Source organism: Bos grunniens, chromosome 3 (assembly GCF_055505025.1).
Source record: "Bos grunniens cultivar Pamir isolate PY7600 chromosome 3, Bosgru_T2T1.0, whole genome shotgun sequence".
Classification (NCBI taxonomy): domain Eukaryota; kingdom Metazoa; phylum Chordata; class Mammalia; order Artiodactyla; family Bovidae; genus Bos; species Bos grunniens.
The window spans coordinates 97,241,263-97,253,829 of record NC_141167.1 but is presented as its reverse complement, the minus strand read 5'-3'; the positions used below and the strand labels follow the sequence as shown (position 1 = coordinate 97,253,829).

General features: G+C 40.7%; 1 protein-coding gene across 9 annotated transcripts in view; it reads left to right on the top strand.

Annotated features, from left to right (window-relative positions):
* TBX15 (T-box transcription factor 15) overlaps positions 1 to 12,567 on the top strand; it is a 125,885-nt gene that overhangs the window by 33,215 nt on the left and 80,103 nt on the right. Inside the window, exon 1 of one of the 9 annotated variants that reach the window (XM_086392126.1) lies at positions 1 to 12,567. This exon is cut by the window's left edge and continues 25,844 nt beyond it. The exons of the other annotated variants lie outside the window; for them this stretch is intronic. Coding sequence (XP_086248252.1) covers positions 12,546 to 12,567 — 22 coding nt within the window. The 5' untranslated portion in view covers positions 1 to 12,545. 9 annotated transcript variants of the gene reach the window in all.

Here is a 12,567-nt window from a genome sequence, read left to right as displayed (position 1 = left end):
ATTTGGCCTCCTGGTCACCCTACCTTGTTATGTAAACTTTGGTGCTTTGGGGGACCAGCTCCTTTTTCTGTGGTCCTGGGAAGCTGGCATCTGTGGACATCAAAGCCTGGAGAAGCTTGGGCATGGAGTCTGGCCACTGAGTCAGTGACCTTGAAGATGGGGGAGCTGGTGGCAAAGATGAAGGTACAAGTGTAGTGAAGAACTTCAGGTGTTCTCTGGGTCTGATTTGCATCACTGTTTCCATCCAGTTGCAAAAATGCATCAGGCTCTTGAAACTAGAGCTTGCTGGTGTGAATCAGATGAAACCTGAACTGTGTGGAAGGTGGCAGGTTTTCCAGTGCAAGCCTAGTGAGTGTACTTGGGTGGAAAGTCACGTCAGGCCCATAAACACAGAGAGATGGAGACACCGCCAAAAGCAGAGGCAGAAATAGCTCAGGGGTCCCCATCTTGCTTCACTCAAACCCACCAGCTCCTGCCAAACATTCCTCTCTCTTGCTCTGCCTTCCGCTTTCTCCTCTTGGTTTTTCTTTCTCTCTTCAAGTTGTATTTTGCTTTAGGGACTCTTCAGTTATGTAGGACAACGGTTGTCTTGCTGGTCTCGAAGTGGCTAGGTATTTTCCTGGACTGCAAGAGACGTGCAGAGAAGCTGGTCTCCTCCAATGGCTTCTTTCTAGGAAGCCATAGGAAACATGCCTCTCTGCTCAGCCCAAACACAGTATATCCCAGGTGTCTGACCAAAAAGGAGAAATTGGCTCCCAGCTTAGGTTTTCGTAAGAGTGTTTTTGGATGTGTTGAATTTATGGCAGATGCTTGTGCTTATTCTGGTTTGGAAGTCAGATTTCATCTCTTTCTCATTTGGTCTGTGGATAGCGCTATATTTGGTAGTAATGAATTAGGAGACTGATGTAGGACTGCCACCGACAGTGAAGAACAAATCTCTATACTTCGCTAGTGCTCAGAATGTTAAGGTGATTTGGGGAGCTGGGTAAAATACAAGAGTAATGAAACAGGTGCTGTAGCAGCAGTAACTCCAGGGAGGGCTCAGCTCAGCTTGGCAGGAATGGTGTGTTTTTTTTCCAGCTATAGAGACTGGAGCCCCTGCAGTGCTGACAGAGGTCAGGTATTGGGAATGTCCAGGACCTTCATCTCTCAGGCACCAGCCTGAGACACCTTGTACATTTCATATTCAGATGCAAAAGCCTTGCACACCTGGCAGACCACAGCTTTTTGCTTTCCAACACAGAGAGATGATGGTCTCTTTCACAGATGTCTGTAGATACATACTCTCACATACTTGAAAGCTTTCTCATAGGGGCAGCGTGTATCCCCCATAGCCCAGCATTCAAAGTTGGGAGGATTCAGTGAGGCATTGTGGGAAGCATTTAGCACAGACCTTGGTGCAGATCAGACAGTTGATGTTTTTAAAATTTTATTGAAATATACTTGATTTACAATGCTGTATTCATTTTTGCTGTATAGCAAAGTAATGGAGAAGGCAATGGCAACCCACTCCAGTACTCTTGCCTGGAAAATCCCATGGATGGAGGAGCCTGGAAGGCTGAAGTCCATGGGGTCGCTGAGGGTCGGACACGATGGAGGGGCTTCACTTTCACTTTTCACTTTCATGCATCGGAGAAGGAAATGGCAACCCACTCCAGTGTTCTTGCCTGGAGAATCCCAGGGATGGGGGAGCCTGGTGGACGTCCGTCTCTGGGGTCGCACAGAGTCGGACACGACTGAAGTGATTTAGTAGTAGTAGTAGTAGCAAAGTAATACAGTTATATTTATATTCTCTTTCATATTCTTTTCCTTTATGGTTTATTGCAAGATATTGAATATAGTTCCCTGTGCCATACAGTAGGACCTTGTTTATCCATCCTATATAGAATAGTTTGCATCTGCTAATCTCAAACTTCCAATACTTTACTCTGCACCCTCCTTGGCAACCACAAGTCTGTTCTCTTTGTCTATGAGCTTGTTTCTGTTTCTTCGATAAGTTTATTTGTGTTATATTTTAGATTCCATATATAAGTGATACTATATGGTATTTGTCTTTCTCTAGGCACTTAATTGTTGACCTTCCTTCCTCTACTCCACCTCCCTTTTCTGCCTTATCCCTACCTTCTCTCTCAAGGAAAGTTACTAGGACTTGCAATTAATTTTCCATTACATATATATATATATATATATATATATAATGGAAGATGTTATGCTCTTTGATGATGGTATGACTTCTTTTCTCTGAGTTTGACTCTCCATTAAATAGTATTTATAATACTGAAACACTAAGCGTGGTCTTGTTCTGATCTTTTAATGAATTTGCCCATCTCACTTAGAACCCTAATCTCTATCTTTGCCTTTCCTAGGGTGAGACATGTGTTTGAAAACAGTCACTGGAAAGCAGAAGAATCAGGGCTGGCTGAGGGGAGTTGGTAGGGAGTTGGTAAGCACCTCACAGTCACCTGACAAGGCAAGATATTGTAAAATGTGGGCTGGAACCATGGGGATTTGGTTACTTTGTGGGGAGACTGGGCTGGTGGTGATATGTGAGAAATATTGTGGGAGCAGAGTGAAGCCCTAGACTGTGCTCCCTATGGTGGGGCTGGGACTAGGGTGAGAAAAGGTATACTACACTAATCAAGATAGACAATATTACTTTAGTGAAGTATTGACAATATCAAAGTTAAGGTGAAAAAACCCATAGTGAACTAAATATCAAAATATTGGAGTGATATTTGAGCCTGAAGCAAAACGAAAAGTTAGGAGTACTGAACTTGTCTGTATTAGTCCACTAAGGCTGCCATAACAGAATACCATGGACTGGGTGGCTGAAACAACAGATATTTATGTCTCACAGTTCTGGAAGCTGAGAAATACCAGATCAAGGTCCAGCAGGATTGGTTTCTAGCAAGAGCTCTTTTCCTGGCTTACAGATGGATGCCTTCTCACTGTGTTTTCACATGGTGGTGGGTAGGGGGAAGAGAGAGAGCTCTAGAGTCTCTTTTTATAAGGGCACTAATCCTATTATGAGAGACCCATCCTCATGACCTCCTCTAGCCCTAATTACATCCCAAAGACCTCATTTCCAAATATTATCACACTGGGGTTAGAACATTAACATATGAATTTTGGCAGGAATATAAACATGCAGTTTATATTAGATTATAATATATATTATTATATATAATTATTATATATAGTTTATATATTTATATGCTGCTGCTACTGCTGCTAAGTTGCTTCAGTCGTGTCTGACTCTGCACAACCCCATAAACGGCAGTCCACGAGGCTCTCCTGTCCCTGGGATTCTCCAGGCAAGAACACTGGAGTGGGTTGCCATTTCCTTCTCCAATGCATGAAAGTGAAAAGTGAAAGTGAAGTCGCTCAGTCATGTCCGACTCTTCACGACCGCATGGACTGCAGCCTACCAGGCTCTTCCATCCATGGGATTTTCCAGGCAAGAGTACTGGAGTGGGGTGCTATCGCCTTCTCTGATATATAATATATTATACATATAATAATATAATATATAGTAATATATAATATAAATTATATTATAAATATAGTTATATAATTATAATATATAAAATATAATACGTATAATTAATTATATTAAAGATAAGGGTATGAATCATTATCTTTAATATTTTGATTTTTTTCATCACTAATTGTTGTATTAATTTAAAAAATATTGCATTGAAATATCATTTATCTGGATTACTGAATTTTTTGGTGCTTCCTTAAAATTGTCATTCCTGGCCCTGCCTTAAGGAAACCACTACTCCTGGATCTGGGGTGGGGCATTGGGTTAAGGCATCACCCTGAGCTAAAGGATCAAGGTCTGACCACTCATTGGATTGTCCAATGCTGACCAAATTCTTCATTTCCTTCTTCTTCCTTGTTTATTATCAAGTGTATAGTTGCATTTTCAACACTTGATTATTTTTATTGTTTCACAAAAAGTGGAAAGTGAAGTTGTTCAGTTGTGTCAAACTCTTTGCGACCTCATGGACTGTAGCCTACCAGGCTTCTCTGTCCATGGGGTTTCCCAGGCAAGAGTACTGGAGTGGGTTGCTGTTTCCTTCTCCAGGACATCTTCCTCATCCAGGGATTGAACCCAGGCCTTCCACATTGCAGGCACACTCCGAGCCACCAGGGAAGCCCCTTATTGTTTGCATTTCATCCAACACTGTGATAATTAAATATAATATTCCATAATCAAGTCTAATTTCCTGAATTTCTCCTATGAATGAAGGTAGTTAGGAACCAGAGAACCCGTTCTGAACCTTCAGTTTTATTATCAGACTGGTGGTGACTTCTGTAATTTCAGTGTGTCAGCAGATTTAGTCTAATTTTAAAGATTACAAATGTCTCTTCAGCTCTCTGATATTATGGTGACTTTTTGAAATTTTAAAAATATTTTCTTAAATATTTTAAAACTTCTGATTTTGATATAATACTAAACTTACAGAAAATTTATAGGAACTTCTGTCTATACATATTACTCAGTTTCACCAATTGATTATATTTTGTTTCATTTGCTTTTTTGTGTGTATACATGCACATACATACACACACATATATAATTGTTTTCTGAACCATTTATGAGTAAATTAGAGACCTCGTTCATTGATGACATGTGCTATATAACCAAGTCTATATTTAATTTTCATTATTTGTCCTAATCTTCATCACAGATATTCTTTTTTGCTGATTCAAGATCTAATCCAAGATCATGCATTGCATTTGATTGTTCAATTCCTTTCATCTCCTTTAATCTGCAGTATAGTTCCTTAGCCTTTCTTTATCTTTTCTGACTTTTTTGAAATGCACAAGCCAGTTATTTTGTAGATCAGTTGTTTTGTGTTATCTGATGTTTCCTCAGGTTTAGATTCAGGTTAGACACTTTTGGGGGAGAAACACCACAGAACTGCTTTGTCCTTAGTACACCGTATCAAAGTGCATGATGTTGATTTCTCCCAATTTTGGTGATATTACCTTTTTTGTTGTTGTTGTTGTTAAGAAGACACCACCTAGCTGCTTTCCTCTCCAGTTTTTGTGTCCAGTATTATAAGATATAATTGATATGTGACATTGTGTGAGTTTAAGATACACAATCTGTTGATTTTGATACGTGTATTTATGTGAAAGAGTAACCACAATAAGGTAATTAACACATCTGTCTTGGTGATGTTTACATTGATCACTTGGTTAGGGTGGTATCAACCAATTCTTTCCACTGTAAAGTTAATTTGTTTTACTTAGAATTCAATAAATTATTTATGGAGAGATATTTTGAGACTATCCAAAATCACTGCAGATGGTAATTGCAGCCATGAAATTAAAAGACGCTTACTCCTTGGAAAGTTATGACCAACCTAGATAGCAGATTAAAAAGCAGAGATATTACTTTGCCAACAAAGGTGCGTCTAGTCAAGGCTATGGTTTTTCCAGTGGTCATGTATGGATGTGAGAGTTGGACTGTGAAGAAAGCTGAGCACTGAAGAATTGATGCTTTTGAACTGTGGTGTTGGAGAAGACTCTTGAGAGTCCCTTGGACTGCAAAGAGGTCCAACCAGTCCATTCTAAAGGAGATCAGTCCTGAGTGTTCATTGGAAGGACGATGCTAAAGCTGAAACTCCAATACTTTGGCCACCTCATGGGAAGAGTTGACTCATTGGAAAAGACTCTGATGCTGGGAGGGATTGGGGGCAGGAGGAGAAGGGGACGACAGAGGATGAGATGTCTGGATGGCATCACTGACTCGATGGACATGAGTTTGAGTGAACTCTGGGAGTTGGTGATGGACAGGGAGGCCTGGCGTGCTGTGATTCATGGGGTTGCAAAGAATCGGACACGACTGAGCGACTGAACTGAACTGAACTGATCTTATTCCTAATCTAACTTTGACCCACTTCTTTTAGCATCCATTGATGGTTTTGTTCCATTTTTATTTCATTCAAAATATTAAAAATTTGTATTGATATTTCTTCCTTTACCTGTGTGTTATTTATTAGTGTGTTGCTTAATTTCCAAGTATTTGGGGATTTTCTAGCTATCATTCTGTTATTAATTTCTAATTTAATTATATTGTGGCATGAAAGCAGACATTGTATTATTTTTTTTTCTTTTAAACTCATAAGCTTTGTTTTATGGCCCAGAATATGGTCTGTCTTGGCATATGTTCCATGTAAATGAGAAAAATGAGTATTCTTCTGCTGTTAGATGAAGTAGTCTATAGATGTCAATTATATCCAGTTGATTGATGGATATAATACAGTGTTGGATTCAACTGTGTCCTTACTGATTTTTCAACCTCTGAATCTGTTTCTGATGGAGTGATATTGAAGTCTCCAACCGTAATAGTAGATTCATTGGTTTCTCCTTGTAGTTCTGTCAATTTTTGCCTCAGGTGGTTTGATGCTCCGTTGTTAGGCACATATACATGAAAGATTGTTATGTCTTCTTGGAGTATTGACCTATGCTATGTAATCACCTTCATTATTCCTGATAATTTTCCTTGCCCTGAAATCTGCTATGTTTGAAATTAATATAGCTACCTCTGCTTTATTTTGATCGGTATTAGCATGATATGTTTTTCTCTACCTACTTGCTTTTAATCTATGTGTGTCTTTATCTTTTAAGTGGGTTTCTTATAGACAATATAGAGTTGGTTCTTGTTTTCTGATTCCCTCTAACAATCTGGAAAAGGAGTACGTCAAGGCTGTATATTGTCACCCTGCTTATTTAACTTATATGCAGAGTACATCATGAGAAACGCCGGACTGGAAGAAGCACAAGCTGGAATCAAGATTGCCAGGGGAAATATCAATAACCTCAGATATGCAGATGACACTACCCTTTTGGCAGAAAGTGAAGAGGAACTCAAAAGCCTCTTGATGAAAGTGAAAGTGGAGAGTGAAAAAGTTGGCTTAAAGCTCAACATTCAGAAAATGAAGATCATGGCATCCGGTCCTACCACTTCATGGGAAATAGATGGGGAAACAGTGGAAACAGTGTCAGACTTTATTTTTCTGGGCTCCAAAATCACTGCAGATGGTAATTGCAGCCATGAAATTAAAAGACGCTTACTCCTTGGAAGGAAAGTTATGACCAACCTAGACAGCATATTCAAAAGCAGAGACATTACTTTGCCAACAAAGTTGCGTCTAGTCAAGGCTATGGTTTTTCCAGTGGTCATGTATGGATGTGAGAGTTGGACTGTGAAGAAGGCTGAGCGCTGAAGAATTGATGCTTTTGAACTGTGGTGTTGGAGAAGACTCTTGAGAATCCCTTGGACTGCAAGGAGATCCAACCAGTCCATTCTGAAGGAGATCAGCCCTGGGATTTCTTTGGAAGGAATGATGCTGAAGCTGAAACTCCAATACTTTGGCCACCTCATGCGAAGAGTTGACTCATTGGAAAAGACTGATGCTGGGAGGGATTGGGGGCAGGAGGAGAAGGGGACGACAGAGGATGAGATGTCTGGATGGCATCACTGACTCGATGGACATGAGTCTGAGTGAACTCTGGGAGTTGGTGAGGGACAGGGAGGCTTGGCGTGCTGTGATTCATGGGGTCGCAAAGAGTCGGACACAACTGAGCGACTGAACTGAACTGAACAGTCTTTATTGTGCCAATCTTTAACTGATATATTTAGACCATTGATGTTTAAGTGATTTTTGATATAGTTGGATTAATATATACCAATTTGTTGCTTTTCTATTTGTTACCTTGCACTTTGATCTTGTTTTTGTCTCGTACACTTTTTCTGCCTTTTGTGGTTGTTAAGTATGATTCCATTTCTCTCTTTTCTTAGAATATCAATTATACATCTTTTAAAATTTTTGCTTTTATTAGTGGTTGCCTAAGAGTTTGTAATATAGATTTACAACTAATCCAAGTGTACTTTCAAATAATATTATACTACTTCCTAGGTAGTGTGAGTGATACTTTCTTTTCCTCTTTTTCTTTGGCTGTACTGTGAGGCATGTGGGATCTTAGTTCCCAACCAGGGATTAAACCTGGGTCCCTGCAGTGAAAACACTGAGTCCTAACCCCTGAACTACCAGGGAATTTCCTGATAATTCTTATAACAACCAAATATTCCTAATTATTTCTTTCCATTCTTTTTTAAAATTGAAGTGTAGTTGACTTACAATGTTGTGTTGATTTCAGATGTACAGCACAGTGATTCAGATGTTATTGTTGTTTAGTTGCTAAGTTGTGTCTGACTTTTTGTGACCCCATGGACTGTAGCCCACCAGGATCCTCTGTCAGGCAAGAATACTGGAGTAGATTGCTATTTCCTTCTCCAGGGGATCTTCCCGACCCAGGAATCAAACCCATGTCTCCTACATTGGCAGGCAGATTCTTACCACTGAGCCACCTGGGAAGCCCTGTATATATGTGTGAGTATATGTATATGTATGGGCTTCCCTGGTAGCTCAGACGGTAAAGACTGCAATGTGGGAGACTTGGATTCAATCCCTGGATTAGGAAGACCCCCTGGAGAAGGGAATGGCAACCCTCTCCAGTATTAAAGCCTGGAGAATTCCATGGACAGAGGAGCCTGGTGAGCTACAGTCTATGGGGTTACAAAGAGCTGAACATGACTGAATGACTAACATACACACACACACACGTGAGTGTGTGTATGTATGCATGTGTGTATTTGTGTGTATTTGAATATGGGCCTTCCCTGGTGGCTCAACAGTGAAGAATCCACCTGCCCATGCAGGAGATGCAGGTTCAATTCCTGGATCAGAAAGATCCCTTGGAAGAGGAAATGGCAACCCACTCCCTGGAAAATCCCATGGACAGAGGAGCCTGGTCCATGGAATTGCAAAGAGTCAGATACAACTTAGCAATTGAGCATGCATGCATACATATATATGCATATATTCTTTTTCAGATTCTTTTCCAGGTTATTCCCTCCCATTGTTGAAACATTTCTGTCATTCATTTCACTTATACATATGCATATGTTTGTATGACTGCATATATATAAATGCTTTTGCATGTATGTATATGCACATAAGCATATGAAAATAAGCATATACATATAAGCATAAAGAAATACATAAACATGCATAATCAAATACATTGTTGTTATTATTACCTGTTGGGAAAGTCAAAGTTGCTCAGTTATGTCCAACTCTTTGCGACCCCATGGACTATACAGTCTGTGGAATTCTCCAGGCCAGAATACTGTAGTGGGTAGCTGTTCCCTTCTCCAGTGGATCTTCCCAACCCAGGGATCTAACCTAGGTCTCCTGCACTACAGGTGGATTCTTTACCTTCTGAGCCACCAGGGAAGCCCAAGAAAACTGGAGTGGGTAGCTTATCCCTTCTCCAGCGGATCTTCCTAACCCAGGAATTGAGCCAGGGTCTCCTGCATTGTGGATGAATTTTTTTTTTTACCAGCTCTACTACCAGGGAAGACCCAATAAAAAAGGTGCATGGGATCTTAGTTTCCTGACCAGGTATTGAACCTACATTCTCTGCATTGGAAGCAGGAGTCTTAACCACTATACCATTAGGGAAATCCCAATTACATGTTAGATCAATTAATAAGAAAGATAGAATATTTTGTTTTACCTTCACTTATTTATTCTTTTCTTTACATAGATCCAAGTTTCTGACCTGTTTCATTTTTCTGCTCTATGAAGAATAGTTTTCAACATTTCTTACAAGGCAGGTCTCTGGCAGCAAGTTCCCTCAATTTTTATCTGAGAAAATTTTAATCTTTCCTTCACTTTTGAAGGATAATTTAGGTTGGTTGGTTGTTTCTCTCAACTCTTTAATTATTTCACTCCACTCTCCTCTTGCTTGTATGGTTTCTGGGAAAGGTCAGCATTAATTCTTATTTTTATTTTTCTATAGGTAATGTGTTTTTCCCCCTCTGGCTTCTTTCAAGATGTTTTTCTCTTTATCTTTGATTTTTTAAGTTGGAATATTTGTGTTCAGGTACAGTTTTTTTGTTTGTTTTTTAATTTATCTTATTTGGTGTTATCTTAGCTTCCTGGATCTATAATTTGGTGTCTGACATTAATTTGGGGGAAATTCTCAGTTACTATTGCCTCAAATATTGCTTCCATTCCTATTACTCTTATTTTTTTGGTATTCTCATTATGTTTATGTTATACCTTTTATAGTTGTCCTACAGTTCTTGGATATTCTGTTCTTTTTTTTTTTCAGTCTTTAACTCTTTAAGTTTTCATTTTGGAATTTGCTCTTATTATATCCTCAAGCTCAGAGATTCTTTCCTCAGCCTTTTCCAGTCTACTGGTGAGCCCATTGGAGAAGGCAATGGCACCCCACTCCAGTACTCTTGCCTGGAAAATCCCATGGATGGAGGAGCCTGGTAGGCTGCAGTCTGTGGGGTTGCTAAGAGTTGGACATGGCTGAGTGACTTCACTTTCACTATTCACTTTCACACATTGGAGAAGGAAATGGCAACCCACTCCAGTGTTCTTGCCTTGAGAATCCCAGGGACGGGGGAGCCTGGTGGGCTTCCGTCTATGGGGTTGCACAGAGTCAGATACGACTGAAGCGACTTAGCAGCAGCAGCAATGAGCCCATTACAACCATTTTCCAAAGCATATTAAAAAGCAGAGATGTTATTTTGCCAACAAAGGTCTGTCTAGTCAAGGCTATGGTTTTTCCAGTAGTCATGTATGGATGTGAGAGTTGGACTGTAGAGAAAGTTGAGTGCCGAAGTATTGATGCTTTTGAACTGTGGTGTTGGAGAAGACTCTTGAGAGTCCCTTGTACTGCGAGGAGATCAAACCAGTCAACCCTAAAAGAAATCAGTCCTGAATATTCATTGGAAGGATTGATGCTGATGCTGAAACTAATAGTTTGGCCACCTGATGTGAAGAACTGACTGATTGGAAAAGACACTGATGCTGGGAAAGATTGAAGGCAGGAGGAGAAGGAGTTGACAGAGGATGAGATGGTTGGATGGCATCACCAACTCAATGGACTTGAATTTGAGCAAGCTTCAGGAGCTGGTGATGGACAGGGAAGCCTAGGGTGCTTCAGTCCATGGGATCACAAAGAGTTGGACACGGCTGAGCAACTATACTGAACTGAATAACCATTTTCCATTTTGTTACAGTATTTTTAATCTGTAGCATTTCTTTTGACTCTATCTTAGACTTTTCATCTCTCTGCTTACATTATTCATTTATTATTGCATTGTCTCCTTTTTCCATTAGAGCCCTTAGCACAATAATCACAGTTGTTTTAAATTCCTAGCCTGATAATTCCAACATCCCTGAATCCAACATCTGACTCTCATTGTGCTGCTGTTCAGTCTCTTCAGACTGTAGTTTTTTGCCTTTTAGTTTGCCATAGGGGCTTCCCTGGTGACTCTGGTAAAGAATCCACCTGCAGTGCAGGAGACACAGGAGATTCGAGTTCAATCCCTTCATCAGAAAGATCCTCTAGAGGAGGGTCTGGCAGCCCACTCCAGTCTTCTCTCCTGGAGAATCCCATGGATTGACTGCTACTGCTAAGTCGAGTCAGTCATGTCCGACTCTGTGCGACCCCAGAGACAGCAGCCCACCAGGCTCCCCCGTCCCTGGGATTCTCCAGGCAAGAACACTGGAGTGGGTTGCCATTTCCTTCTCCAATGCATGAAAGTGAAAAGTGAAAGTGAAGTCACTCAGTCGTGTCTGACCCTTCGAGACCCCATGGACTGCAGCCCACCAGGCTCCTCCGTCCATGGGATTTTCCAGGCAAGAGTGCTGGAGGGGGTGCCATTGCCTTCTCCATGGACTGAGGAGCCTGGCAAATACTGTCTAGTCCATCAGGTCACAAAGAGTCAGACACAACTGAAGCAACTGTGTATAGCACCTGCCTTGTAATTTTTGGTTGGAATCTGGACATGTTGTACTGTGTGAAAGGAACTGTAGTAAATAGGCTTTTAGTGGTGTGGTGGTAGGTGTGGAAGGGAGAGAAAGAATTAGTTCTCTAATTGGGGCACAGATGAGCCTGTGTCCTGGACTGTAATCTTCACCAGTGATTCTCAGTTTTCTCCTCCTTTTCCCTTGAGTGGGACAGGATGGATAGAGGGGTGCTGAATTTGGGTAATTTCCTTCATCCAGATAACTATTTGCTCTGGCAAATAGTTACTTCTTAGGGAAGGCCTTGTTGGGAAGAGAATGCTCTGGTGTATTTCAGAATGGTTCCCTTTCCATGCTGGAAGTATGAGGGAATTTTTCTATGATAGTCACTAAAAAAGAGCTCCTGGAGGTAAAACTCACAAAAGTGTGGGATACCACCTATAACTGGCTCTCCAGAGTTGTCTCCAGCAGTTGGTCAGTTAACAGGTTAGGTTTTCCTACCCTGGCACCAGTTCCTGCAGAGGTTTGTGCTCATGGGTTTCTGCTGTACTTAAGTTGTGATTCTCAGTATCGCCACCACCCCCTCTTTGATTGGGAGAGTGATTTTCCTTGTGGCCTCATTTCTCTGACATATCTAAGCAAATCTGTTGATTTTTCAGTTTTTTTCAGGTTTTCACTTGTTGTTAAAGTGGAATGATGACTTCAAGGTCTATTG